Raw genomic sequence first — 27,682 nt, 5'->3', positions numbered from 1 at the left:
TTTCACATGGTTTCATTCTCATAAATTATACATAGGTTTTGTTTACAGATATTTTATTGGATTTAAAGACATTTCTTAGTCATTGTTAGATATGCAAAATATAGCACAGCTTTAAGAAAAAATTAAAGGAACATATCTATTTTCAAATAAAAATCTGAGTGAAGCATCACTATATATATATTTGATGAAATACAGATATAAATAATGGCTATCACTATTTGTGATTCTGTTGGTGTCGTTCTTTCCCCTGACTCAATGCTGACTGTAGCCCACCAAGTGATAGTTAAAAATACTATGGGCCTGATTCTCTATTCCTTTGAACCTGTCATTTACACCTTGATAAACTGCACATCCAACATGTCCTAGCATTTTACATCAATTTTACTCACTTTACATGGGTGTAAACTACTAGACAAGGACAAAGCAGTGGAGAATGAGGCCCTGTATTTTTGATGAGACGTGACAATTAAGTTGTAAAAAAAGACTCCACCCTAGATTTTGCAAGAATAAGTGTTAGCTTCAGTGTCCTGATCAAATCTGAAACTGGGTTATTATACTATATAGTTACTTATATTTTTTTCTTGCGGTTTCATTTTGATACTTTTCACTTTTCCTGAATTGTTCTGAACATTTGCTTTGCATTAAGAACAAACAGCTGTGTTCTAACCCAAGTGACAGTTGCTTTCAGTGGGAGGATTGTGAAGTACATCATATTTAAGCATAGTTTGTAAATAATTTGGGGATTATCTAGGGAAAAAAGTAGTATAAAAGTAGATGTTACCTTCTTGACACTAAAATCTCTTGATACCAATAGCAAACTGTTTACTATTTTTTGTTAACAGAATTTGACCTAAATCTTATTACAAACTACAGATTTATTTAAAGAACAGGCTCTTTAAATTTACAAAATTTCATTTATGTTCTTATGAAAGTCATCTTAGTAAATGTTGGCTAACTTCATCCAGCTTGTCTAATACCAAACTATTAAGCCAGTGCTGTTTTTGTCTTTATTTCCTTGTAATAGAGCAGGTAACATCTGAGAATACCTGGCACTGACTGGTGCAATCTTGATCTAAGACTGATATGTTAGGTTAAAAGTGGCCATTATGGCCTGCACATATGGGAGATGTCAATTGCAACTAGACTCATGGGGATCTGGTAGGTTTAACCATTCTATAGTCACATGCACCGTGTCTCACTAAAATCACAAGAATCCAACTGAAGAATTAAAATCTTATTTCTGCCATCTCAAATATTAGAGAAAGACAGTGTATATTAGGCACTTCTGGAAAACACTTTCACTAGGATGTATGCATGAAAGCATAAGATTCTGCTTTTACCCTGCTCTTTTTTGCAGTTAGCACTGGACTAAAAATATTAATATAGTTCTATGAACTACCTGTGTTAAATCCCAATCCTAAAAGGCTCAGTTGGGCAGACCCATTCACCAGCACAGAGCCCCACTGACTTCAATGGTGTGTATGCATAGCCAATTGCAGGATTGGGGGCTTATATTGTATAGTGTTTGAAACAGAAATATTAGCCACAAATAATAGCCACAAAGAGAGAGTCAATTCCAGACATTAATACTGACTTGACTTTTCCAAAATGCCAGCCCAATGCACATGTGGTATTTTCTAAAATTATCCAGATAGTCTCAACTATCAGAAAAGATTTCTATAGCTTTTCCCCCTGGAATTTTAATTTTTTTACATTGCTTAAGAAGAGTACATGCTATAGCCAAATGCTTAGTATAATTCTGTCTAGCATAGCATGAGTTTACTGTTTCAAATATATTGTCACTACAGTATACATTATGGCAAATTCAGACCCCAGTGTTCAGCCTAAGTAGCTGGGCTGAGCACTGGGAACAAAAGGAATCTTTCCCACCCATGTTGTGGAAAATTACAAAACCCTTCTGTGAAGGCTACTTTCAGGCCAGTACCCCTCCACAGGACAGATGTCTGTCTCCCTTCCTTATTTCCAATCTCCCCATGCTTGTCTCTGTGCGTGGAACCCAGCAACCCTAATTAGCACCTCTTCCTCTGTGAAAGATCCACTTTGGAGGTGGGGGGCTAAATTTGCCCCAGGAACTATATGTAGATTAATAGTAATACTAAAAATCCATTGCAAGTTTAACATTCTTATTATAATAGCTTACTATGTTAAAAAAATCCAAGCAATATACTTAGTCTAGTGGTTACCATATAGTATTTCTACACCTAAGGTGGATTGTGAGGTACAAAGTGAAAGTACATAGCTTGAAGTGTCTTTTAGTTCAGTTAAAACACGGCCTATTTACAATTTTTTAAAAAAAATCCATTACTTGACTTTAGAAATACTTGTCCACTTTGATTTTAAAAGTGTGGGGTTTTGGGTATTTTTCAGTACTGTATTTGGTATTTTATATGCACTGAAACACACACACTTCCAATTTAGTTAATTGAAGCAATAATATCTAGAATTTGTGATACAAACTACTGAAGAGGCTAGCCCAGTGACTTACAGCTGGTCTACGCTAACACTATAAGTCAATCTAAGTTACGTTACTTCAGACGTAACTTAGGTCGATTTACAGCAGTGTTTACACCGTGCTATTGTTGACGGGAGATGCTTTGCCATTGACATAGCTTCCACCTTTCGGGGAGGTGGAGTACAGATGTCAATAGGACAGCACTGTCCCATGGACTTAGCGTGTCTTCACCAGACTCACTAAATCAATACCGCTGCATTGATCACAGCAATGCTGATTTAGCCAGTAGTATAGACATGGCCGTAGTATGTAGCAGATGGAAGACCAAGTTTTGAGAGCAACCTCAAGAATCTTGCTCTTTTGGCCTAGTTGTGTTTGGCAACACTACCAAGATGACAATCTGCAAAGATGCAGGAGGTTGCTGTGTGAATCACACACCATACAGCAATTGCTTACTGAATGGTGTCAGTCTCAGAGGTTGTCTGACAACAGCTTCAGGATGAAGACAGCAAGTACAGGAGTAGGGAAAACAGGCCACAATGAAATAAAACTGTAAAAATCATTATTCCCTTCACATGAAATATCCAGAGTCAATGCTTTGTGAATGTGAAGGCCTCTGGCATTTGCTCTTGCTGTTGTCAATGCAGCAAGGGTAAACTGACACAATGATGTTTACAGCTCCTCTGCTAGGGTTAAACAAAAAATTCATCATATTTCTACTCCATTAGTTATGAAGGAAAAATATCAACACAATTTTCTTGCTCAGTGATTTATCCACTGGGGCATTCATGAAGATACAAGTAACAGTGCATAGATATTACAAAATTAAACCCCTATTACTTTACTTCTTGAAAAGTGATGTTGCTCTGCAAATTATTCAAATGACATCTGAAAAGAAGTTGCATATAAACCCTATGTAAAAGTTGATATACATGATTACCATAAAAACAAACAATTCTACAACATAAGTTATCAATAGAACAAGTTTATAATATAATACACACTTTTTGCAAAAAACTATAGCAACAGCTAAAAATAATATGTTTTAAATACTTGTGCATTTAAGTAGACTGTTATAACTCATAATGTTTCAAAATGCTCCAGAGTACACTGCCTTACAGATGACCATGGGTCTCTGTATTTATTAAACTGAATCATCTGACAATGAAACTCAGTTAAGGCTCTTGGCATTGGTGTGACTTCTTCCCATTCAGACCTGTTGCTATGGTAGACTTGTACTTCATCTGTAATTTCATCTGGAGCATAGTCACCACCTAGTATGTAAATTTTATCTTCTATTCCAACTGCTCCTGCATTAAAGCCAGCACATTCAAAAGATCCTTCCCCTTTCCAAACACAAGTTTCTGGACAAAAACTATAAACCTTGTAGGTGGAAAGGTCACATATATACAATGTGCAGTTCACTGGAACAGCTTTGACTAAAGTTGCATGAAAAAACTGCCCAAACTCTGCTACAAGCTCAGACCATTGATCAGTCATAGCATTGTACTTAAAGAAACAATCCAGAGATGGATTAAAGGCATCAGTAATCTCTACTTCAGCACCAAGGACATAAATTATATTTTGACATGCACTTGCTTCTGGATAGTATATGCCTCTTGGTAACGGGCTTACAGATTTCCATTCTTTGGAGAGAGGATTGTAAGATTCCACATCCAAAAGACTTCTGATGTCCTGAGCTCCTTTAGTCTTTCCACCTATTATAAATAACTGATTTAGAGTCACGACAGATGTGTGCATAGTCCTTGTTTTTTTCATAGTTGACACTATGGAGAAATCATTGCTGACTGGGCAGTAGCACCAAGTCTGATCAGTGGCATCATGAAAGGGTTCAACAATATGAAGTCTAACAGTCCTACAGCAGTTCCCTTTGCACCCACCAGTTATAAATATTTTTTCTCCATAACTAGATAAACTTGACCCTGGCAGATCAATGATGTGTGTGGGGGGCAGTTCTCTCCATTTATCAGTTTTGATATTATAGCAAAATGTGTGTCTGTTTTCCCCATTTTCTTCAGTCTTGTGAACAAATATATATTTTTCTGTTGTTGAAGGACGAGCATCTGGAAATAGTCCACTGGAGTTTTGTACGCTTTTAATTGCATCATTGATTATTCCTAAGCAGTCAGTGCTCTGAAGCAAATATTCTTCAGAATGCAACAAGTCCTTCAGTGTCTTTTCAGATAACTGATGTAATCTCACTTTTTTAATCAAGTGATGGAGATGCTTCTGTCTTGTTTCTAAATTATGTTTGGTCCACAGCAGGACAGCTTTCAACACAGATTCTTCCTCCGGGACATATAGCTCATCTGCTTCAATACATTTTTGTAATATCTCAAAATTCATCTCCAAGAAATCACTAGATTTGAGTAGCAAGGAAAAGCAGTGCTGTGCAAACTCTAGTGCATGATCAAACAAATGAACAGAACCATAACTTTCTGATATAGACAACAATTGTAAACAGTTCCCAAGATCAACACTTTCTATTAGAAATTCACTGCAAGCTTTGGAGAGGTGTGAAACTTGAAGAAATGATGACAACTGGAAGAACATTTCCACATTATCATTTGTTATCTCAGTTTTTCCTGTATAGGCATAATCGAGAAAAGCCTTCACTGCCTTGGGTGATAAATTACTAATAGTAACATTCCCATCATCTCTTTCTTTCATGTTAACCTCAAACATGGCTCTGCAAGTAAAATATAGGAGACATATACACAAATTAAATAACATTATAGATCTAGCAAACAGAAGACAAGAAAACACTATACTGAGAGGGAGAAAAATAATCTAGATCAGTGGTTCTCAACCCGGGGTACACATACCCCTGGGGGTACGCAGAGGTCTTCCGGGGGTACATCAACTCATGTAGATATTTGCCTGGTTTTACAACAGGCTACATAGAAAAGCACTAGTGAAGTCAGTACAAACTAAAATTTCATACAATGACATGTTTATACCGCTCTATCTACTATACACTGACATGTAAGTACAATGTTTCTATTCCAATTTATTTATTTTATAATTATATAGTAAAAATGAGAAAGAAGCAATTTCAGTAATAGTGTGCTGTGACACTTTTATATTTTTGTCCGATTAAGTAAGCAAGTAGTTTTTAAGTCAGGTGAAACTTGGGGGTGCACAAGACAAATCAGATTCCTGAAAGGGATACAGTAGTTTGGAAAGGTTGAGAGCCACTGATCTAGATGGTGTAATAAAATAATACAAGAGATAAGCTGAGTGGGGCTAAAATATGAAGGGCCTCAAAGGTCAAGACAAGAAGCATATGTTAGATATGGTGGAAAAGGAGGAGCCAATGGAGGAACAGAGAAGGGTGACCTGATCAAAGGGATTGGCCAGGAAAATGATCTTGGTAGCAATATTTTTAATAGATTTATGGCGGGGGAGGGAAAAGACTGCAGCTGTCAAGAGCAGAGAGGAGGAGGAGGTTGTCATAGCCAAGACATGAGATGGTAAGAACCAAGATGAGCTTTGACAGTGTGGACAGAGAGGAAAGGATCAATAGTTTAAATATTATGTTGGAAGAAGCAGGATTCAGGCAAAGCCTTGATGGTGGGTTGAAAGAGAGGGCTAATATCCAGGTTACAGGCCTGAGCAACTGGGCAGACAGTGGTGTTCTCCATAGTTATAACAAGGGGTTGGGGATGGTGGAAAAAATCAGGAGCTTAGCTGTGGCCTTGTGGAATTTAAGTTGACATCCACAAAGAGATGGCAGAAAACGAGGTTGAGATGCAGGATTGGATGGAGGGAATTAAACCTAATAGCAGAAAGGTAGATTTTGAGTCAGTGTAAAGATGGTAGTTAAAGCCATGAGCAGATATCACCAGTCAATAGGGTATAGGAGAGAAAAAATGAAGGGACTAAGGGCAGAGCCTTGTGGAACCTCTCCTCTCATCTGATCCCATGATACATTATCCTAAATGATTTAAACGTAAAATGTCACTGCGACAGATGGGGCTGTTCCAGAACCCACACACTGATATACCCAGGAGCAAATACAATCCCAAAATAAAGCCCTTCTCTTCTGGGATACAAGCACACTCCCATGGTAAATGTTCTTACGCTGAGTTTCTGATTGACAGTCTCCTTCTGTAATAAGAACACCCTTTCCCCCATTCTGGTCCCTGACTTCTTTGTGACTGGTTTATAAACCAACTGTGTCTGGTTGTCTGACAGTCCCAGAATCTAAGCAACTTCCTGCGTAGCCCCTATATTCTGCCAAACAATGGAGAAGGAGAGATTTTTTTAATATGATTCTTGTGTGGTCCCAGTGTCCTGTGTCCCCTAGAGAGGGAAGTTAGTATGCACCCAGTCACATCTATCTCATAATAAGATCACAGCTCCTGCACTGAACCCTCCATACACGCACACTTATTGTCACCAAGAGCATGTCTACACAGTAAGCCTCCCAGCCTGGGTCAACAGATTTGGACTCATGGGGCTTGTGCTACCATGGTCAAAATATCTGTGTAGACAGTGCTTTAAAGTCGCATCTGGAGCTCAGAAGCCTATACCCTTCCCTAGGCTTCAGAGCCCAAGTCGCAACATTTATGCAGCTATTTTTAGTGAAGTAGCATGAGCCTGAGTCCAACAGCTGAATTTGGCTCATGGTATTCTGCAATATTTAAAAATGACATTCTTCAAATTGTACTGTAACTTGTTTTGATTATATTTGGATTACTCAATACATACTAGCTATGGATTAGTGAGATGCTAAGGTGGGGAGCCTAGGATCAGTGAAGTTTGCATACTAATAACTGCTGGTGAAAAGACAATACTGGTGACATCACACCCCCTGTAAACCAACAAAGAACCATAGAAATGTAGAGCAGGAACATATCTCAAGAGTCATCTAGTTCAGAGATTCTCAAACTGGGGGGCAGGCCCCTCTGGGGGGAGGCGTGAGAAGCTTTAGGGGGAAAAAAACTTACTGAGCACATTTTACCCACAGCAATGAATAACTAGCAGAGCTGATTGCTCCAGACATATCAGACCCTCAGATGGCGCTGTGCATTTGACTCTAGATGACGCTGTGCATTTTGATGGAGATCTTTTAAGCTTGCATAGCATTATACAAAGTCATTGCCATCTGTATGTTAATCCATTTGCTATGACATGGTGTGCACATTTCATTGTAAACAGTGACCACAGTTGCAGTTTTGCTCTTTTTACAATGGATCACTGGCTCTGTTTGAATCAATACCTTACTGTTTTTAATATTTAGAGAGAGTTGCATGTTGATTTTTTTGTATTGGTATATGTACTTGTGTGGTGGGAAGGTGTGTGTGTAAACTACTACAGACATAAAGAAGGGAGGTGTGAGCAAATAAGCATGAGAACCACTGATCTAGTCTATTCATCTTTGCTGAGGCAGAACCAAATATACCTAGACCATCCCCGACACGTTTGTCTAGCATGTTCTTAAAAATTTCCAATGAGGGGGATTCCACAACCTCCCATGATAACCTGTTCCAGTGCTTAATTATCCTTATAGTCAGAAAGATTTTCCTAATATCTAACCCTAATCTCCCTTGCCGCAGATTAAACTGATAACATTGTCCTACCTTTAATGGACATGGAGAACAGTATAAACAAGTCATTGTCTATATGAAATTTTAGTTTGTACTGACTTCACTAGTGCTTTTTTATGTAGCCTATTGTAAAACTAGGCAAATAACTAGATGAGTTGATGTACCCCCTGGAAGACCTCTGCATACCCAGCCTGCAGACCTCTGCGTACCCAGCATGCAGAGCTGCCTGGCCATGCCTCTGCCTAGCAGCTAAGCGTGGGGAATGTTGCTGCTTCCGGGGAGCCAACCAGGTAAGCACCGCCCAGAGCCTGCCTCACCCTGTCCCATGCCTCAACTTCCTGCCCCCTCCCACACCCAAACTCTGCTGTTGAGGGCGTGGGGTGGCGTGCGGGGGCCTGAGACTGCCCCAGCAACGGCTAAACCGACTGGCGCAGGGGCTGCCTGAGCTGCCCCTGAGCCAGGTGCACCGGCCGCTGCAGAAGTCACAGAAGTCATGGAAAGTCATGGAATCCGGGACTTTTGTGACCTCCATGAAACTCACAATCTTTCTTATCACCCTATTATCTCCTAGGTGCTTACAAACGGCTTAATAATTTGTTCCAGTATCTTTCCAGCAACTGAAGTTAGTCTGACTGGTATGCAATTCCCCAGGTCTTCTTTTCCCCCCTTTTTAAAGATAGGTACTATGTTTGCCCTGCTCCAGTCCTCTGGGACTCACCCATCCTTGAAGAAAATCACTAATGGTCCTGAGATTGCTTCAGCTAGTTCCTTAAATACCCTAGGTGAATGTCATCAGGCCCAGCCAACTTGAATACATATAGCTTATCTAAATATTTTTTAACTTATTCTTTCCCTATTTTGGCTTGTGTTCTTTCTCCCTTGATGTTAATATTAATTGTGTTAAGCATTTGGTCAATATTAACCTTTTTAGTGATGACTGAAGCAAAATAGCATTAAACACCTCAGTTTGTGCTGTCCATTATTAGCTCTCCTTCCCACTAAGTAGTGGATCTACACTTTGCCATGTCAACCGCCTGCCCCACCTAGGTTCTAAATGAAACCATGAAAAACTAAGATATTTAGTGTTGCTCCTTTCTATCCAGGTCTACAATACAAACTTACATCGGTATAACAATGTTGCTCAGGGGTGTGAAAAATCCACACCCCCTAAGCAACGCAGTTAAACCAACCTAACCCCTGATGTAGACAGTGCTCTATGGATGGGAGAGTTTCTCTTGTCCCCATAGCTAGTGCCTCTTGTGGACATGGATTAATTACACTGATGAGAGAAGCTCTCCCATTGGCACAGTAGCATCTTCACTGAAGTGTTGCAGCATTTTAAGTGTAAAACTGCCCAGAGGCTTCTACTGCTGAGAGGCGGTAGGATAGTTTCAGGCAGTCACTGCTCCTGTAAGCAACTCAGCTGTAGGAGTGAAGAGGATCCAACTGGTGGAGAGAATAGAAAGAAACATCCCCTCTCTTATCACTCTTCCCTTCTTCAACAGTAGTTCTTGAGAAACATTACTTCCTTTGTGCAGAGTTCAGGATAGCTGAGGGAAAGAAAAATATCTTGAACATCAGCCTTATTTTTGATGAAGGGGAAGAATGACCCATAGCTCCTTCAGCTTCTCATTCTCTCCCCATCTTTGCTTATTCCCATCACTAGCTTGAATGTAGAGCAGTGCAGGGGTAGCTATCTTAAGAACTGCTGCAGAAAGAGGCAGGAAGTAGGGTTATGGAGGCAGCCTTTCTAAAGGTCTCCTGCTACACTTAAACAACAAGGAGTCTGGTGGCACCTTAAAGACTAACAGATTTATTTGGGCATAAGCTTTCATGGGTAAAAACCTCACTTTGATGCATCTGAAGAAGTGAGGTTTTTACCCACGAAAGCTTATGCCCAAATAAATCTGTTGGTCTTTAAGGTGCCACCAGACTCCTTGTTTTTGTAGATACAGACTAACACGGCTACCCCCTGATACTTGCTACACTTAGTGTGACCAGCCAGTTCCTCTTCAATCTTGTAGGAGCTGGAATGAGAATTTGTTTTCAGTTGAAGGAGCAAGGGGAGAAACTGGAAGGAGGGACAATCAGCAGTAAGTATCCCAGGGCTTGAGTTTATGCCATGGCAAGGCTGGGCAGCAATGTTACTCCTCTTTTGATCTCTGGGAAACGTAATCTCACTTGTACTAGTTTTGCTTTTCATAACAACAGAAGTACTGAAATTTTCTGCCTCAGTGAACAGTAAACCTAGAAATCTTTCAGTGTAGATATGCAGGTTTGTGCCTTACTGAAGCACAGGTTAGCTAGGGTCTTTTGGCAATGAAGATCATCCATATTATAACGGAAAGGACTACATCCTGTACATAGATGAGTGTTAGTTATTCATTAATTAATTTATGGCTCCAATTACCACAGGGAAGGCCACAAATTTGAGGCTGGATCTTGCGTTTAGTTGAAGTTTTTGAAAAATTGCTGGGATTTTTGTTTTTTTCAGTCATTCTTATGGCATTTATAGATTCATTCATAGATCATAAGGCCAGAAGGGACCACTGTGATCATCTCATATGACCTCCTGCATAACACGGGCCACAGGACCTTCCTGAATAAATTCTTATTTGAACTAGTGCATATCTTTTAGTAAAACATCCAGTCTTGATTTTAAAATTTGCCAATGACACAAAATTCAACACAACCCTTGGTAAGTTGTTCCAGTGGCAAATTACCCTAATAGTTAAAAAAATTGAACCTTATTTCCAGTCTGAAAGTGTCTACTTTCAACTTCCAGCCATTGGATTTTGTTATAGCTTTGTCTGCCAGATTGATGAGCCCATTATAAAAATTTTGTTCCCCATGTACATACATCAAGTCACCCCTTAATCATCAGTCTACTGTCTACTTATCTGAGAAAGCCCTTGTGAACTTTATTCCATAATCTTATGGAAAAACGTATAATAATAAATATATTCATGATCTACTTGTGGGCATTCTACAATAAGAATGTACGGGGTATAGGGTTTGGCCCTCCCCACATTAAGTCAAACCATATTTTGTGTTGTGGACATTCAAATACAGATACAGAAGACATGCACAGTCTTCCCAGTGCACAATATTTAATTAGGATTCTACATTTACATTTTAGAATGCAGACTACTGTATGCACCTCAGACAAAGGGTCACTCCATTTTTTGGTAATATGCATGACTGGATCTGAGTTTAATATGAATGATTACTCTGCTCAAAATGCTGAGAATAGATATGTCACTTTGATTTATCTTAATTTCTGTGGTTATATTTTCCCACCAAGAATTTAAAAATATCCATTCTCTTCAAAATTACATTAGAAGTAGGCTTACCTGAAAAAGTCACTGCATGCTGCTAGTACACAACGATGACAGGGGATTATTTCATCTTTCACAAGTATTTTAAAATCAAAAAAGATATTATTTTTTCTGAAACTTTGCAGTACATTTAGAATTTGCTGACCATGATCTTCAGCTACTAAGGAGTTGATTTTCTTTTCAGGAACAGAAATTCCACTGCAAGTTGAGATGCTAATGAAATCCTGTTGATTGTCCATGGTTTCTTCAATATATTCCTAAAACTGAAATGGAAAAATAAGTCACCGATTTTATAATGTTCAAAAACAACTTAATGCCACAAAAAATATCTGAATGAAAGATTTAGTATGTAAATAATGTGCATCACTGCTAAGATTTGTCCATTAATGAGCTTTTTCACTGGGTTTAGATTGAATCTAATAATTTTACTCCACAGAGTTGATACATATTTCATTAAATGAATCAGGCAATAGTTCCTATATGATTTTCCTTTGTATTAGTTTATAAAGTTGCAATTTTCTCATTTCTATGGCAAATGAAAATGACACCGTATAGTCCAGATCATGACTATCTGTGCACCCATAGAGTAGAATAAGGTGGCAAAAAGAGCCCCTTACAACTCCGCATTTGCTAGGCTTATCATGCAGGTGGGTGCAGTGAGCAGCTGTACCTAAGCTACTTAATCCCTTCCTGCTCATGCAGAGGCAGGGAGTGGAAGAAAACTTATTTCGCCCTCATGTGCTAACCAGACCCTGTTAAAATCATCTTGGTTTTTGACATTGTTCTTTCCACTCAGCCCTGAGAAAATTCAAGCAAACTTCATGGCTATTCCAAAATTTTTATGTCATAAGGTAATAGCTATAGCCAGTGTTTTGCCTGCAGAAATATACTAGGAAGGGTATTCCAGATTTTTATTGCCATTAAAAAAAAATGACAAACAGGCCTCTCTCTATCCTGAAACAAACTTTTGATTTGAAGAACACAATTCAGAACGAAAAGCTCCCTCTTCACCTCTCTACTGTACAGATCTTGGAGAATCTCCTGCATATCCCAATCAAGAAATAATTCCTGAAGTTCACAGTGCAGAAGAAACATTAATTTTATGAACTAGCCTATTGCTGTCATCCAGTCTTTGCCAAACTGATTGTCACTTTGATCTCCAAAGTAAGGTCGGGGGCTACACTGGAAGCTTACATCAGCATGGCTATGTCTCTCAGGGATGTGAAAAATTCACATCCATGAGAGACGTAGCTATGCAGACCTAACCCCCCGGTGTAGACAGCGTTAGGTTGACAGAAGAATTCCTCCTTTCAGAGAGGCGGTTTAACTAAAGCAATGGGAGACTCCTTCCTGTCACTGTAGTGAGTGTCTAAACTGATGCTCTATGACAGCGCAGCTGCAGCGATGCCACTGTAGCATTTTAAGTGTAGACATAGCCTAAAAGATGAAGGAATACAGATACACAACTACTTGAATGACTAAGGCCTGATCTACACACCAAGTTGCACTGGTTTAATCACAGACATGTTTTTAAACCAATTTAGTTAAAATGGTGAAACTTTGGCCTGGTCTACACTGGGGGAGGGGGGGATCAATCTAAGTTACGTGAATAACATAGCTGAAGTCAACGTACTTAGATCTACTTACCGCGGTGTCTTCACTACGGTGAGTCGACTGCTGCCACTCCCCCGTCGACTCTGCCTGCACCTCTTGCCAAGTTGGAGTACAGGAGTCGACGGGAGAGTGCTCGGCGATCGATTTATCGCATCTAGACTAGACGTGATAAATCCCAATCCCCGCTAGATCGATCGCTGCCCGCTGATCCGGCCGGTAGTGAAGACATACCCTTTGTGTGTGGACTTGCTTAGTCTATTTAAATCGGGTTCATATTGGTTTAGCTTGCACTGTGAAATTTAGAGTTGCAAGCTAAACAGCTTCCAGCAGTTTTAAAGTATCATAAGTACCATACATATAGATGCATCTGAAGAAGTGAGCTGTAGCCCACGAAAGCTTAAGCTGAAATAAATTTGTTAGTCTCTTAGGTGCCACAAGTATTACTGTTCTTTTTGTGGATACAGACTAACACGGCTGCTACTTTGAAACCGTACATATAGTGGTTTGCATTGGTTAAATTAATTTAACTTAAATCAGTGCAACCTCTGTGTAGACAAGTTCTTACTGGTGAAAGCCCTAACATTCAAGCAGAGTGTCCTTAACACACCCTGGGCTTGATTCTCATGGCAATAAGACCATTTTACCCCACTCTGGCAGAGTAAATGGTTAAATTATATTTATACCTACTTTAAGGCCTCTTTATGCTGCCAGAGAAATGCAAGGTGGCCTTAGCGTAAGGGTATGTCTACACTACAGTGGCACAACTGCTGTGCTGCTATAGTATAGATGCTTCCTACATCAACGGAAGGGCTTTTTCCATGGATGTAGGTAATCCATCTTTCCAAGAGGCAGAAGAATTCTTTCATCAATCTAGCTGCATCTACAGTGGGGGCTAGGTGTACCCCAGGCCTAAATGAGAATCAGACCTCCTGCTTAAAGCTTAATGCTATAGATTTTTTCCTTCAAGATTTGCAGGAGACCTCCACAATGTTGACTGAAAATGACAACAGATAATAGCCCACCTGAATTGCCACAATGGAATAAAATATTCCAGACTAAACCTGGAACCCACAACAAATCTGAATATTTTGGGTGCAAGGTCTTATCCATCAAGGTCATATGTCCAAGCTAAGCCACCCAGCAGCCTTCTCAACAGAAGATATCTGCCACAGAAGAGAAGGAGTTGGACCAATCTATATTTTTATCTACAGTCAGTCAGGTGGCTCCAACGACAAATAGATCTCTGTGGCTTCTGGAACAGAAGAGATCCACTGATCTTGCTCCCAGCATTGTCACCCTTGCACTTGGAAAAAGGCATCTTCTCCTTTCCATTCTAAGCCTGGGTTACTAGGAAAATATAGAAGAACAAGACCACTATTTATTGTGATAACTCAGAGAGCCCAATGTCCACAAGCCATAGAGGCACTTTTTGTATGCTTGGGCTCTGGATACCCAGATTGTTAGAGGCTGAGATTGACAGCCTGCCATCTGAAAGACTAAATCTTCAGGGATGCAGGTATTCCAGTGAAATGATAGACTTCCCACTCAAATGTAGAAAACCATGCAAGCAAATTTGGAGGACTTGTATAGCCTGGAATAAAATACATCTCTGAGGTTGCCTGGTTATGTTCCTTAAAAGCAAGTGTAGCATTCCTTTTGACAAAGAACTTTATCAAAGTTCTTTCAGAGTTCAGGCATTCACAATAGGATCCTTTCTCCCTCTGCATAAAGGAAATAGCCTCCTATTACACCGACACATACTTTAAGGCAGACTCTCAGCTACTGTTTTCTTTCACCAATAGGTAAAATATAATGGAGAATACCACTGGAACCAGCAGCAAGGAAAGGGAATATTCACTCAAACTAGTAGTATCTTTTCTACTAACAAAAGGTAAAAGAAAACGTTTAACTGCACCCAATCCGTGTCCACTGATCAAAGATCAGAGGAAAAAATGGAATTCAAATACGGTTTTACTAGCAATGATTAAGCCACCATTTCAGCTCTTATAACAGCAGTGAGAAACCTGAGGCCCATGGGCCGCATGCGGCCCACCAGAGTAATCTGATTGCAGGCCATGAAACATTTTGCTGATGTTGACCGTCCGCAGGCACGGTCCCCCTCAGCTCCCAGTGACCGTGGTTCACCGTTCCCGGCCAAAGGGAGCTGCGGGAAACGGTGGGCCACCGGTTGCCCACCACTGCCTTAGAAGTACCCTTTTTTTTGCTGACACTCAAGTGCTCTTTTCTAAGCAGAATGACAACAGCTACAAGAGTCAGTGGTTTGGGAGCTCTTTGTGAAAGAAACTTTATTTTCTATATTTCATCACATCACTTTGCAAACAATCACTCAGATGTTCTCCTGATTTTATAAATATGAGGAACACAATTCTATTTACATCAGTTTATTTCTTTATGCTTTTTCTGTGTGCAAGCCAAAATACACATTTGAATATCAACTTCATATCCTGGATAGAGATACGCTTTTAGATTTTACATTAACAAAACTTGAATATGATGAAAGACAGACATTCAGGCTTATACAGGAGTCAGAAAAAAGTTGAAAGGCATCTAAGACAACCATCTCCAGATAGATCACAATGGAAATACATCAAAGTTACAATTCCTCCATCAAGCCTCCTGCTAAGAGCAATGTGATCCATTCCACAAGGTCTACTACAACAGTGGAAATAAACAGAACTTTAGACTGAATTTTTTGGGGGTAGAAAATGTTTCTTATTCTATTTGCACAGTGCCTAGTACACTTGATCTTAGTTGAGCCATCCTAGGCACTTCCGTAATACAAACAAACAATCTGTAACTCAATGTTGTCTTTCATAGATACAGCTTTCAAAGGTTGGGTTCTTTAGGGTAGGTCTACATTACTATTAGACACCTGCAGCTTTCCCATGCCAGCTGACTCAGGTTCATGGGACTCAGGCTAAGGGGCTGTTTAATGGTGGTGTAGAGTACACATTTCAGGCTCAGGCTGCAGTCTGAGCTCTGGGAGCCTCCCATCTCACAGGGTCCTAGAGCCTAGGCTCCAGGTTAAGCCCGAACATCTACACCGCAATTAAACAGCCCCTTAGCCCAGGCTCTGTGAGCCTGAGTCAGCTGGCATGGGACAGCCATGGGTATCTAATTGTAGCGTAGACATACCCTTAGACTGCCTTTACCCTATAATATACTACAAACAAACAACCCCGAAGGAACCATCTTTTCCTTTACCCCAGAGAATATTATAGCCTAGAATGTATTCTCTCTTTCCTGGTTGGTGAAAAAAAATCACTTTACTGCTTGAGAGTTCCCAGCAGCTGTCTGCTCCACACAGGTGGATATCTTCACTAAGAGAAACAAAATTTATTCACAAAGACACTTCCTCTGTCACTGAGCCTTCCACCAATCTCGGGGACCCTTCCTATCAGATATTAGTTTAATAAAAAGTATTCTTAAATGCTGATTGTGGCACTCTGTACCCCAGATTCATCATAGTGGTATGATTATAATGTAATTATAACATAATTATGATGCACCTTGTACATAATGTGTCATGTGAGGTGTCATTGGAAAAGTTATGATTTACTGAATCCTTCCTTCCTTGGTAGTCCATCGATCTGATGATGACAAATCTGTGCAGATCATCTATTGTTGGTCTCATGGTGTGCCCTCTGATGACTGTACAAACCAATTCTAGAGGTGCACATTTTGCTGCAAATGGTGCATGGGAAGTTTGCAGTCAGTGGATTGTGCGATGCTGATGCTCTGTGATGTCGTTTGCGTGCCTCTTGTAGACACCGGCAGCAGTCTTCCTCAAAGGCGATGCAGGTATTTCTGACTGCACACCACTGTGTTCTGTCGCTGGCGGCGTCCTCAAGGTCCCTAGGTTTGATACTGCTGTACTGCAGATTGGCTTTGATGGTGTCCTTGTAATGTTTCCGTGAACGACCTATATGCCGGATGCCCTGGGAGAGCTCACCATACAGAAGCTGACGGGGGATTCTGTTGACATCCATGCGGCTAACATGACCGGTCCAACGTAGCTGTGACTTCATGATCATCATTTCGATGCTTGTCATCTGAGCTCTCTCGAGGACCTCGAGATTGAGCACTTTGTCTTGCCAGCGGATCCTCATGATGTTGCAGCGGCAGCACATGTGAAATGCTTCGAGCTGCTTGATGTGACGCCTATATAGTGTCCATGTTTCGCATCCATACAAAAGAGATGAAAGAACAACAGCTCTGTACACAAGAAGTTTTGTTGACATCCGGATGTTGTGGTGATTTAAAACTTTGACACGCAGTCAGCCAAGTGCCTGGCTTGCTTTGGATATTCGTGTGTATAGGTATTTAAAGTTCTCCACTACTTTCAGCTGAGTGCCATCAATAGAGATACTAGGGACAGAAGCATTTGATCCAGGTGCAGGTTGATGGAGAACTTCTGTCTTTCCGAGGCTGATAGTTAGTCCGAAAAGTTGCAAGGCCTTAGCAAACTTGTTGATAATGTGCTGAAGATCATTTTCAGTGTGAGCCATGAGGGCACAGTCATCAGCAAAGAGTGCCTCAAGAAGGAGCTTCTGCACTGTCTTAGTCTTTGCATTCAGGTGAACCATCGTGCCGGTATTTCAAGTATATACCTGAGTCCATATCTTTCATTGCATGTTTAAGGACACATGCAAAGAACAGGTTAAATAGGACAGGAGCGAGAACACATCCTTGTTTCACGCCGTTGGTGATGTTAAAGGGAGCTGATATGGCTCCATCAGACAATATTTCGCCTGTCATGCTGTCATGAGAAAGGCGTATAATCTGGGCAAATTTTCTTGGGCAGCCAAGTTGTGTTAGAATGGTTCAAAGGGCTTCCCTGTTGACAGTATCAAACGCCTTTGTCAGATCTATGAAGACAGCATACAGGTGCATGTTCTGTTCAATGCACTTCTCTTGTAGTTGTCTGACAGCAAACACCATGTCGACTGTGCTCCGGTCAGGTCAAAAACCACATTGACTTTCAGGTAGATTTGCCTTGGAAATATTGGCTATTAGGCGGTTCAAGCTGATGCGGGCGATGATCTTCCCTCCAACGGAGGGGAGGGATATGCCTCTATAGTTTTCACATGCTGCTTTGCTGCCTTTGTTCTTGAAAAGAGAGACAATAATAGCATCGTGGAGGTCCTGTGGTATGTTTTCATCCTCCCAGATGTTGATGATCACACTGTGGAACGCTGTTAGTGCTGCTGGACTTGCTGCTTTGTATATCTCTGCTGGTATCCCATCTTTTCCAGGAGCTTTCCCTGATAACAGCTGCTATGACTCAGCAAAGCATATGACCAGATCACATGACACTGAATTCCAATTTCATACTTGTATTTTTCTACAAACTGGGCTGGGAACTTAGCTTGGAGGTAAGGGTTCCCACCATATGGAGAGACTATAAAAGATAGGATGTGACATCATCTCTTGACCTCATTCGCCATGCAAGAGAACACTGGAAACACCTGAGGAACAATAACTGAACTGGGGGAGTGCTAAAGGCATTTCTAGCCTGTGAATGGGAACTTGGTAGACTGCTTGTATCATCAGTCAGGGTGAGTTATTGCTAATTCAAATCCTATCTATCTAGTATATTAGGCTTTATTTGCTTTTTTGTTTAATTTCCTAGGCTTTGATCTGTTTGTTATAACTTGATGATTACCTGTTCTGTTCATTCCCTCTGGGGCACTTGCATTGGCTACTGTCGGAAGACAGGATACTGGGCTAGATGGACCTTTGGTCTGACCCAGTATGGCTGTTCTTATGTTATCTCCTATAATCACTTAAAATCTATCTTTCTGTAGTTAATAAACTTGTTTTATATTTTATCTTAACCAGTGTGTTTTAAGTGAAGTGAATGGGAAAAATCTCAATTTGGTAAACAAAGGCTGTTGCACATCTTCCCCACATGAAGGGGGGGAGCGAATGAATTACTAAGCTTGCATCATACAGATCTCTGTGCAGTGCAAGTTGGTATAATTCTGGGTTTATATTCCAGTAGGGGTTCAAAGCTGGGGAGCTGGGAAGTTGGGTAGGGGCCTCCAGTTTGTCCATGAGTGGCTTAGGTAAAGTACTCAGATAACTCAAGTGGGTATGTGGCGCCGCCTACTGTCGTGTTGAGTGATAACAAGGACTGGAGAGGCTGGCTGGGTCACCAGCAGAGCAGTGTGAGAAAGGCCAACCCAGTTGAATAGTTAGGGGGCACAGAGGTTCCAACGGCTCCCAGATTTCACCCCCAGGGTCACAACCCGTCACACAGATAACTTACAGTTTTCTGTATCTTAGGGGAAAAAGAAATGCCACCAAAGAAACCAGAAATCTGCTGGGAATTTAGAGAAATATCTACACTTTATGTAAGATGGGGAGAATTTTAATTTTCTCTTCTTCTTGGTCCTCCTATTTTAATACCAAATATCATTGCAAAGTACAACGAAGGTTATTTAAACATATTTATTATCTTATTAAAGCATAACTGCCTTTGCTGCTGCTAAAGGTAGTTTTATAGAAACCTGTAAGTCGCTCTATGGGACTCCAACACTTTAAAACCTGATACTAAAAACAGACTATTACTACAGTTTTACAGGATATTTCTCTAAACTACAAATATTAAGTCATTTTTTCAAAATGTAAGTTTTTTAGAAGACTGATTTCCTTGTTTTGTGCCAAATATTAAAAATTGCTTTACCGTGGTGTGAACTCAGTTACTTATATGTAAAAAACAGCAAACGTCCCCATCATCTCTTCATAAATAACGGAACTTTACAGGCAATTAATATTGTCAATCATTTTTTTCAGGTAACAAAACATATATTGGTGACATTCTGAGATATTTGAATTCACAAAATGGCATTTATCAATATTACATGTTAGATTTAGTATTAGACAAAAGGGAAACAGATACGCTTTAAAGCTTTTGGATATTTAGAACTGCCTGAAGAAAACAGCATGGTACCAGTATGAAGCACTGAAATCGCATTGATTCCTGGTGGTGTTGCAGAGATGGAAGATTTCCTCTCTGCAAGTAATGATCTTTAATTGCATATCCTAACATGATTATATTAATCCAATGGGACGAACCTCCCCCCTTGCTCCCCAAGTTAGACGTATTTGGAGAGGGATTAGATTTGCTCGTACAGCTAAATTTTCTCAAGTTTAGACATTTTAGGGTTCCAGGGGGGAGGAGTTATGCAGCAAGTCCAAGATCTAGGAATTAAGAGTATAAATATAATTTCACAAGGAAGTTCCTTTGTGGAATTACACCATTAGTTTTGGACTCCTGCTCTGAAAAAAAAAAATCTCCTGAAGGGGGGAAACTTACTGTTTTTAATGGGTTTTGTAGTCTTGCCCTTCTTCATTTGATTTAAATATGGAAATATATTAAAAATGTACATACATTCTTTTTATAGTATTTTGTGCTCATTTTATGTGCAAAATGCAATTTACACAAAGTAAGTTTTTCAATGGATTTTCTTTAATAAAAAAGTAAGTCCATAATTAGAGAGACAAGGTGGGTGAGATAGTATCTTTTATTGAACCAATTTCTGTTGGTGGGATTGACAAGCTGTCGAGCTACACAGAGCTCTTCTTCAGGTCTGTGGAAGGTACTGAGGCCTTCTCTACATTACAGAGTTTTGTCAACAAAAGTTATGCCAATGATCAAAAAGTGCTAAAATTACATCATTTGTGCATGTTCACATTACGCTCCGTCAGCCGAGCAAGTCCACACTTGGTGCTCTAGCATCGACAGTGAGGGCAGTGCACTATGGATAGCTATCCCACTGTGCTACCTGCCAACTTCTGCAGCTAGGTGTTGTGGAAAGCGGAATGGATCACAGTGCATCATGGGTGCAGGCTCAACGTCCCATGATGCAGTTTTTTCTATCCCAGCATTCCATGAGATTCTGACTGCTTTTTGTGACATTTTTCAATGGCCCCCATTTACTGTTCACCTGCCACCTCTGTATGAAAGGATGGATCCCACACTACTCTACTGTTGTAGTCATTGTGTATAATCACATTGCAGATGGTCATGTGGTATATCATGAGCTCCCAATCTGAACAGGAATCAGAGTTGCCTAACCGGCGATGTGCCATGGAAAGAAACACCAGATTACTTCTGGCATTCATGGAGCAGCTGAACACAGTGGACTGTCGCTTTTGGGCTTAGGAAACAAGCACTGACTGCTGAGATCACATTGTTATGTAGAGCTGGGATGATGAGCAGTAGCTGCAGAACTTTTGGATGTGGAAAGACACCTTCCTGAAATTGTGTTCAGAGCTCGCCCCAGCATTTTGGCATAAGAACACCAAAATGAGAGCTGCCCTCTCAATGGAGAAGTGCATGGTGATCACGGCGTGGAAGCTGGCAACTCTGGACTGCTACTGGTTGGTCAGTTTGGAGTCAGTAAGTCCATGTTGGGACAGCATTAACGCAAGCGTGCAGGAGCATTAATTGCATCCTGCTACGAAGGACCATGACTCTTGGCAATGTGCATGAAACAGTGGATGGCTTTGCTGCAATGGGATTCCCTAAATGTGGAGGGGCGATACACGGCATGCATATTCCAATTTTGGGCCTGGACCATCTTGTGACGGAGTACATCAATAGAAAGGGGTACTTCTCTATAACATTGCAGGTGCTTGTGGATCACCGTGGGCGTTTCACTGATATTAAAGCAGGGTGGTCCGGGAAGATGCATGATGCACACATCTTCAGGAACACTGGCCTGTACAGAAAGCGGCAAGCAGGGACCTTCTTTCCAGACCAGAAGATTCCAATGGGGGATGCTGAAATTCCTATAGTGCTCCTGAGAGACTCAGTATACCCTTATTCTCATGGCATGGGAAACCTTGACAGCAGCTAGGAGTGCTTCAACAATAGGTTGAGCCGATGCAGAATGTGCCTTTGCCAGATCAAAAGTGTGCTGGCACTGCCTTTATGGCAGGTTAGACCAAAAAGAGGAAAACATTCCCATGGTCATAGCAGTCTTCTGCGTGCTCCATAATATTTTTGTGAGACTAAGTGTGAAAAGTTTCCCGCGGAATGAAGAATGGAGGCAGATCACTTGGCTTCTGAATTTGAACAGCCAGATACCAGGGCTATTAGAGGGACATAACGGGGGGCAATTTAAATTAGGGAGGCTTTGAGGCAACATTCTGACAATGAGGATCGGTAAAGTGCCTTTCCATACAGCACTCTGCCATGCTTTGTTAACTTGCCACCTTGCATGAAAATTTTGATGATTCCTAACCATGATTTGTAGTCAGCAAATGATCAAATTGCCACTGTGTATTAATTCCAGCCACAACCCACTGTATAAGGGAGACAAAGACTGGTTATCTGTCAGAAAAGGGAGATAATCGTGAAGGGCAGTGTAGCCAGCTATCATTTTGGAAGCTGTCGAAAAGGTGGAGTGAAAGGGGTACCGAAATGGGCCGGGTGATTGCAAGGAATGTGTAGGAAGAGTTTGGGGAGGGCATGGAAAGCGGTTCTATATCAGCTGCAGGGGGGACACGCACACATCTCTTCAGCCTGGAGAGTGATTAGGGACTTCAACATCTCTGTTTGCGCCTCCAATACTTTCATCATCTGCTCCTGGCCTTTGAGATTGTGCTCCTCACTCTTCTTTCTGTCCTGCCTTTTTATTTTAAATTTATCCTTAAGGGTCTCTCTCCATTCCCTGCATTCTCTTTTTTTGCTCTCTAAGGATTGGAGGGCCTCTCAGAACATGTCCTCTTTGCTTTGCCTTGGTCGCTTTTTTATCTGGCAGAGGCGCTCCACTGGTATGTAGGGGATTCCCCTGAAGGCCACATCTGCAGAAGCACAAGAAACAATATACAGAAGCCTGATTGTTGGTTCATGCAGGGCATTGACTCATTATAGTAAAATACACTTCTTGTAACATATCAATCACTTTCTCACTGTCCCTTGGTGAGCACACATCTCAGCAAACACCCGAAACATAGCAAGTTCAGCCTAGGTGGGGGTTGGGCATTCAAGATAGGGCAAATGGTCCAAGTGTTTTTTTAAGTGGATCAGTGAAGGTGATTAGGGACAATATTGTAAACTCTACCACCATTTTCCACAGGCGGGGCCATGGGGGTGGGGTGGGGGGTCACTGAAGCCGATATATCACTCCTGAGGGTGAGCAAGGATGCAAGGGTGTATCTACTATATGCATGTTCCTTCAGACACGGTGCCTATGTTGCTCACCTGTGTGCTGCTTTGGTCTGTGTAAAGTGGTGGGGGAAAGTTCCCTGCTCTGCCAAGGAACCTTTGGAAGAAGATTGGCAAGTACCACCAGGGAATTTTCCTAGAGATCTCTCTGGAGGATTCCAGTGAAATCTTGGTTTTAACAGTGCATTAACACACAGTTCCACTACACTTCTTATCTGCAGCAGAGAATGTAGAGCACGCTCAAACACAGCTAGTTATGCACATTTGTATTCCTTCACCCACTTCTACAACATACAGAGCAAAGCACAGCTACACCTCACATAACTGAGCAGCATCAACTCAAAAAGATCACTTACCAGGGCTCTCCTCTTCTGCATCATGTGCGCCAGAGATGGACTGTTGGGGCTGGCTAGACCCCTCCAGAGTAGAAAAGAGGTGCTGACTCACCATGCCACCGTACGACCCTGCCATGCGCTCTACATTGTCCTCCAAATTGACCTCCTCCAACTTGACTTTGTCCTTGGGGTTAGGTCTACTATCCGCCACCCCCAACCCTGACAAAGTATCCACGGGGCTCTTGGCAGTGGAGGTGGGGGTCGCCAACAAGGATGGCATCCAGCTCCTTATAGAAGAGGCAGGTCATTAGCACAGCACCAGAATGATAGTTTGCCCCCCTTGCCTTCTGGTATGCTTACCTCAGCTCCTTTATCTTCGCATGACACTGCACCACGTCCTGTTCATAGTCCTTATCCAACAAATCACGAGAAATTTGCGTGTAGGTATCTAAGTGCCTATGGCTGGAGTGGAGCTAGGGGTGCACAGCCTCCTCTCCCCACAGTGTCAGCAGATCAAGCAACTCAGCTGTGCTCCAAGAGGGAGAGTGTTTGCTGCGTTGAGCCACCATGGTTAAGATGCAATATGAGCTCTCCACACCGAGCAAACAGGAAATGGAATTTCAAAAATTCCCAGGCCTTTAAAGGGGAGGGGGCGGATGCCTGTGTATCTGGATGCACAGGAGCAGATTTCAAATTGCTGTCCAGAGCAGTTAGGATGGGCATTGTGGGACACCTCCTGGAAGTTATTAACAGTGACAAAACCAAGCGCAGCAACTACACCGACACTTTGTCGATCTAACTTTGCTGCAAAATGCTCTATGCCTCTCAGGTGGTTTTATTTTGTCGGCAAACCATGAGAGTTTTGCCGGTGGGAGGAGCATTGTAGTGTACACCTCCAATGTTTTGTCAACAAAAGCTGCCTTTTGCTGACAAAACGGTGTAGTGTAGCCAAGGCCTTAGGCCATATCTACACTGCGCACCTTACAACGGTGCGGATGTACCATTGCAGCTGCGTCATTGTAAAGCAAGCAACGAAGCCGCTCTTCATCACCAGAGAGCTCTCCTGACAACAAAATAAAACCACCCTGAAAGAGGGGCGGTAGCTTTGTCACCGGGAGAGCATCTCCTGCCGACAAAGCCCTGTGCACACAAACACTTTTTGTTGTTAAAACTTTTGTTGTTCAGAGGGGTGTTTTTTCACACTTCTGAGCAACAAAGGTTTTAATGCAGTGAAAATGCAGTGAACAAAAGTACAGTGAAGACATAACTTCATATCTCTGCCAGAGATCTTGCGTGGGGAAAAAATAGGAAATGAAACAGACTTGCATCTACAGAAATAGATTGTGAAGGCCAGAGTTGAAACACACCATGTTGCCAATGGGCTTCAGTTTCTGGAGCTGTCAATCTGGACCCTGTCAGAACTATTAAATTAATTCATTTTAAACAAAGAAACATGATCTTGAGAAAGTAGCAAAAGGTGCAATCATTCATCATCCATTTTCACAGGTACCTCCCTCCCACAAGTCCAGTGCTGGCACTGGGCTTGATGAACGCTGCTTTTCTGCTCCCTCAGAAGGATGGATCCTGCAATAGCAGCCACTCGGGGGAGGAAGCAGCTCTGGGATTATCCATCAGTAAGGTTAAGTTTTTGTCATGGGTATTTTTAATAGAAGTCAGTGACAGGTCGCAAGCAATAAACAAAACTTCACAGAAGCCCATGATCCGTCCCTGACTTTTACTAAAAATACCCGGGGCAGGGGACAAACAGAGCAGTGCTGGGGTTTGCAGCAGCTCCAGCCCCACTGCTGCTCCTCCTGGCCCCCAGTCAGCTGTTCGGTGGCCCTGGGCTGACCACTGGTAAGATGTTTAGCACTCGGGGCTGACTGCTAGTCAGCTCTTCTGGTGGCCACTGCTCCAGCAGCACTGGGGCTGACAACTGCTCCAGCCCTGCCACAGAAGTAGTCCCGGAAAGTCCCAGAATCAGTGACTTCTGTGACCGAATCATATCCTTTTTCATCAGGAAAAACTGGTGGAGTGAAGCATTACAAGGCAAGATGGTGCAGGTGAGTGGGAGGGACTCTCTACACTTGCACAAAAGTAGGGAGCGAGGGTGGAGTGGGCAGACTAGAGACCGATATCCCCGGGACTTGTCGTGGTTGTGCCTCTCCCTGCCCCATGTTACAACAGCACTGTGTCTCATCCCCTCCCCCCGTCCATTTGGTGCCCAATCCTGGGGGCAGCCATGGAGAAGGGCAGGGCTTGCACACCTGGCCACGCACCCATGCTTGAGGACAGTGTGGGAGGCGGGGTTTTTTCTAGGCACTGGGCATTCCTGGGGGAATTCTGCACCACTGCACATGCGCAGAACTTATGTCCCCTACAGATTTCTTTGCTTCCCCACAGAAAAATGACTTTCTGACAGGAAAGCAAAGGGAAACCACAAGAGCGGTCATACAACCCTCCCCAGCAGTATGTTTCGGATACCCAGGGCAGCCAGCTGCAAGGTAAATCACTGTGGGGCAGGGGGTGGGACTGGGAAAGACCTGGCTGGGGGCTCCTCCCCTGCGCTGGGCTCAGCTGCTAGTCCCGGCGGGGCTGGGAAGGATGGGACTTTCACTTCCCCTGCACAGCATCCAGGGCCGGGTCACACCCACCTCCAGATTTCTCCCCTGGCTTCAGGAAGCTCTGCAAACTGCCCCCTCTACCCCGTGCTTCCTGCACCCATCGCTCCTCAATTGCAGGGGAAGGTATCACTGTAAAGGGAGCTGCTCCCCCATACACCCAACCCCCATGTATCCAGACCCCCTCATACCCAGACCCTCCCACTAAGCCTTGCCCCCCGCACTCAGAATCCCCCTTGCCGAGTTCTACTCCTCCTGCACCTGGATCACCCCAATGAGCCATCCACACCCAGATCCCACCCCACATTGCCCCAAACAGCTGCACCTGGATTCCCACCCCACCAAACCCCACACCCCCAGCACCTGGACTCCCCCACTCTGCCCACCACACACAGAATCCCCACCGAGCTCTAGCCCTCCCCCCCCAGGCCCCGCTGCTGAGTCCCACCCACCTTCACCTGGACCCTCTGCAGAGTCCCATTACAGTTGCACCCAGAACCCCACAAGAAGCCCCTGTGCATCTGGTTCCTCCCTGAGCCGCCCATACCCAGATTGCCCCACACAGAACCCTCTCAGCCCACACCTGGATCCCCCCACTCTAAGATCCTGACTGCCCACACCTGGTGCATCTGGCACAGAGGGGGACAGGCTCTGTCCTTGTGTTGTCAGGGTTGGGTGCAGCCTCACTGCTGAGTCCATGTCCCCAGGGGAGCTGCACAGCCATGCTGGAGTCACCACATTTATTTGACAAATAAAATATGCAGATTTTTTCAGAATTTTAAATTGTTTGGAGCAGAATACCCTCAGGAGTAACTGGACTAGATGCGTTGTGACTACAAAGCAGACAGCCTGCATAGGGGGCGCTGCAGAGCCCGGTCCTAGGAGTGTCTCTCCCCCCGCCCCCGCTTTCGCTGCCATTAGCTCAGTGAGCGGATTCTGGCTGGGCTGGCTTCAGCCGTTGCCGCTGCGCATGTTCGCACAGCTCGCGCATGCTCAGTAACAACACGGCGCTCATTCTGAAGGGAGGCAAATTTTGACGCTACGGGCAGGCGGATGCTGACCGGGCCTCACCACAGGAGCCAACCCGCTGGATGGGGTGACCTCCAGCACCCACCCGCGGCGGCTGACCTTTCAGAGACCCATTGCCCCATCTTCGCGCCTCCTTCTCAATAACGCGCAGACACCCACCTGCAGCCAAGAGCAGCAACGGTGCGGCCTGTCTTGCCGACCCGCTATGCTGCCGCTGCACGCTGATTGGCCCAGCCGGCTGTCAATCTCTCCATCCCTGTGTTCGGAGTGGCTTCTGGCGTTGTCCTCGGAAGTAACCCCGCCCTCTGTTAACGTGTGCTGGGCTCCTCCTCGCCCGCCCCATCACGTCGCACCCGCCGTCCCTGGTAGGCAGGTGATTGGTTCGTCGTCCCGTCACTTACACTCTTGCCGGCCGGGGATGTGGTCTGGAAACCAGCTGAGACAGAGAGGTGTGCGCGCCGGGCGCTCTTCCCAGGGGCGGGGAGGCGCGCGCCCTGG

General features: G+C 43.0%; 1 protein-coding gene across 1 annotated transcript; it reads right to left on the bottom strand.

Annotated features, from left to right (window-relative positions):
- Positions 1–27,637, bottom strand: KBTBD3 (kelch repeat and BTB domain containing 3). The gene is made up of 3 exons (XM_005289982.3): positions 27,344–27,637; positions 11,400–11,647; positions 1–5,183 (listed from the first exon to the last, which is right to left on the bottom strand). Exons 2-3 carry the CDS (start codon positions 11,621–11,623, stop codon positions 3,554–3,556), a joined length of 1,854 nt encoding a protein of 617 aa, XP_005290039.2. The 5' UTR covers positions 11,624–11,647; positions 27,344–27,637; the 3' UTR covers positions 1–3,553.
- Positions 27,638–27,682: the final 45 nt, after the last annotated feature.

This window comes from Chrysemys picta, chromosome 1, assembly GCF_011386835.1.
Source record: "Chrysemys picta bellii isolate R12L10 chromosome 1, ASM1138683v2, whole genome shotgun sequence".
In the NCBI taxonomy this organism is placed as follows: Eukaryota; Metazoa; Chordata; order Testudines; family Emydidae; genus Chrysemys; species Chrysemys picta.
The sequence above is the reverse complement of the archived record's forward strand: the minus strand, read 5'-3'. Positions and strand labels throughout refer to the sequence as shown.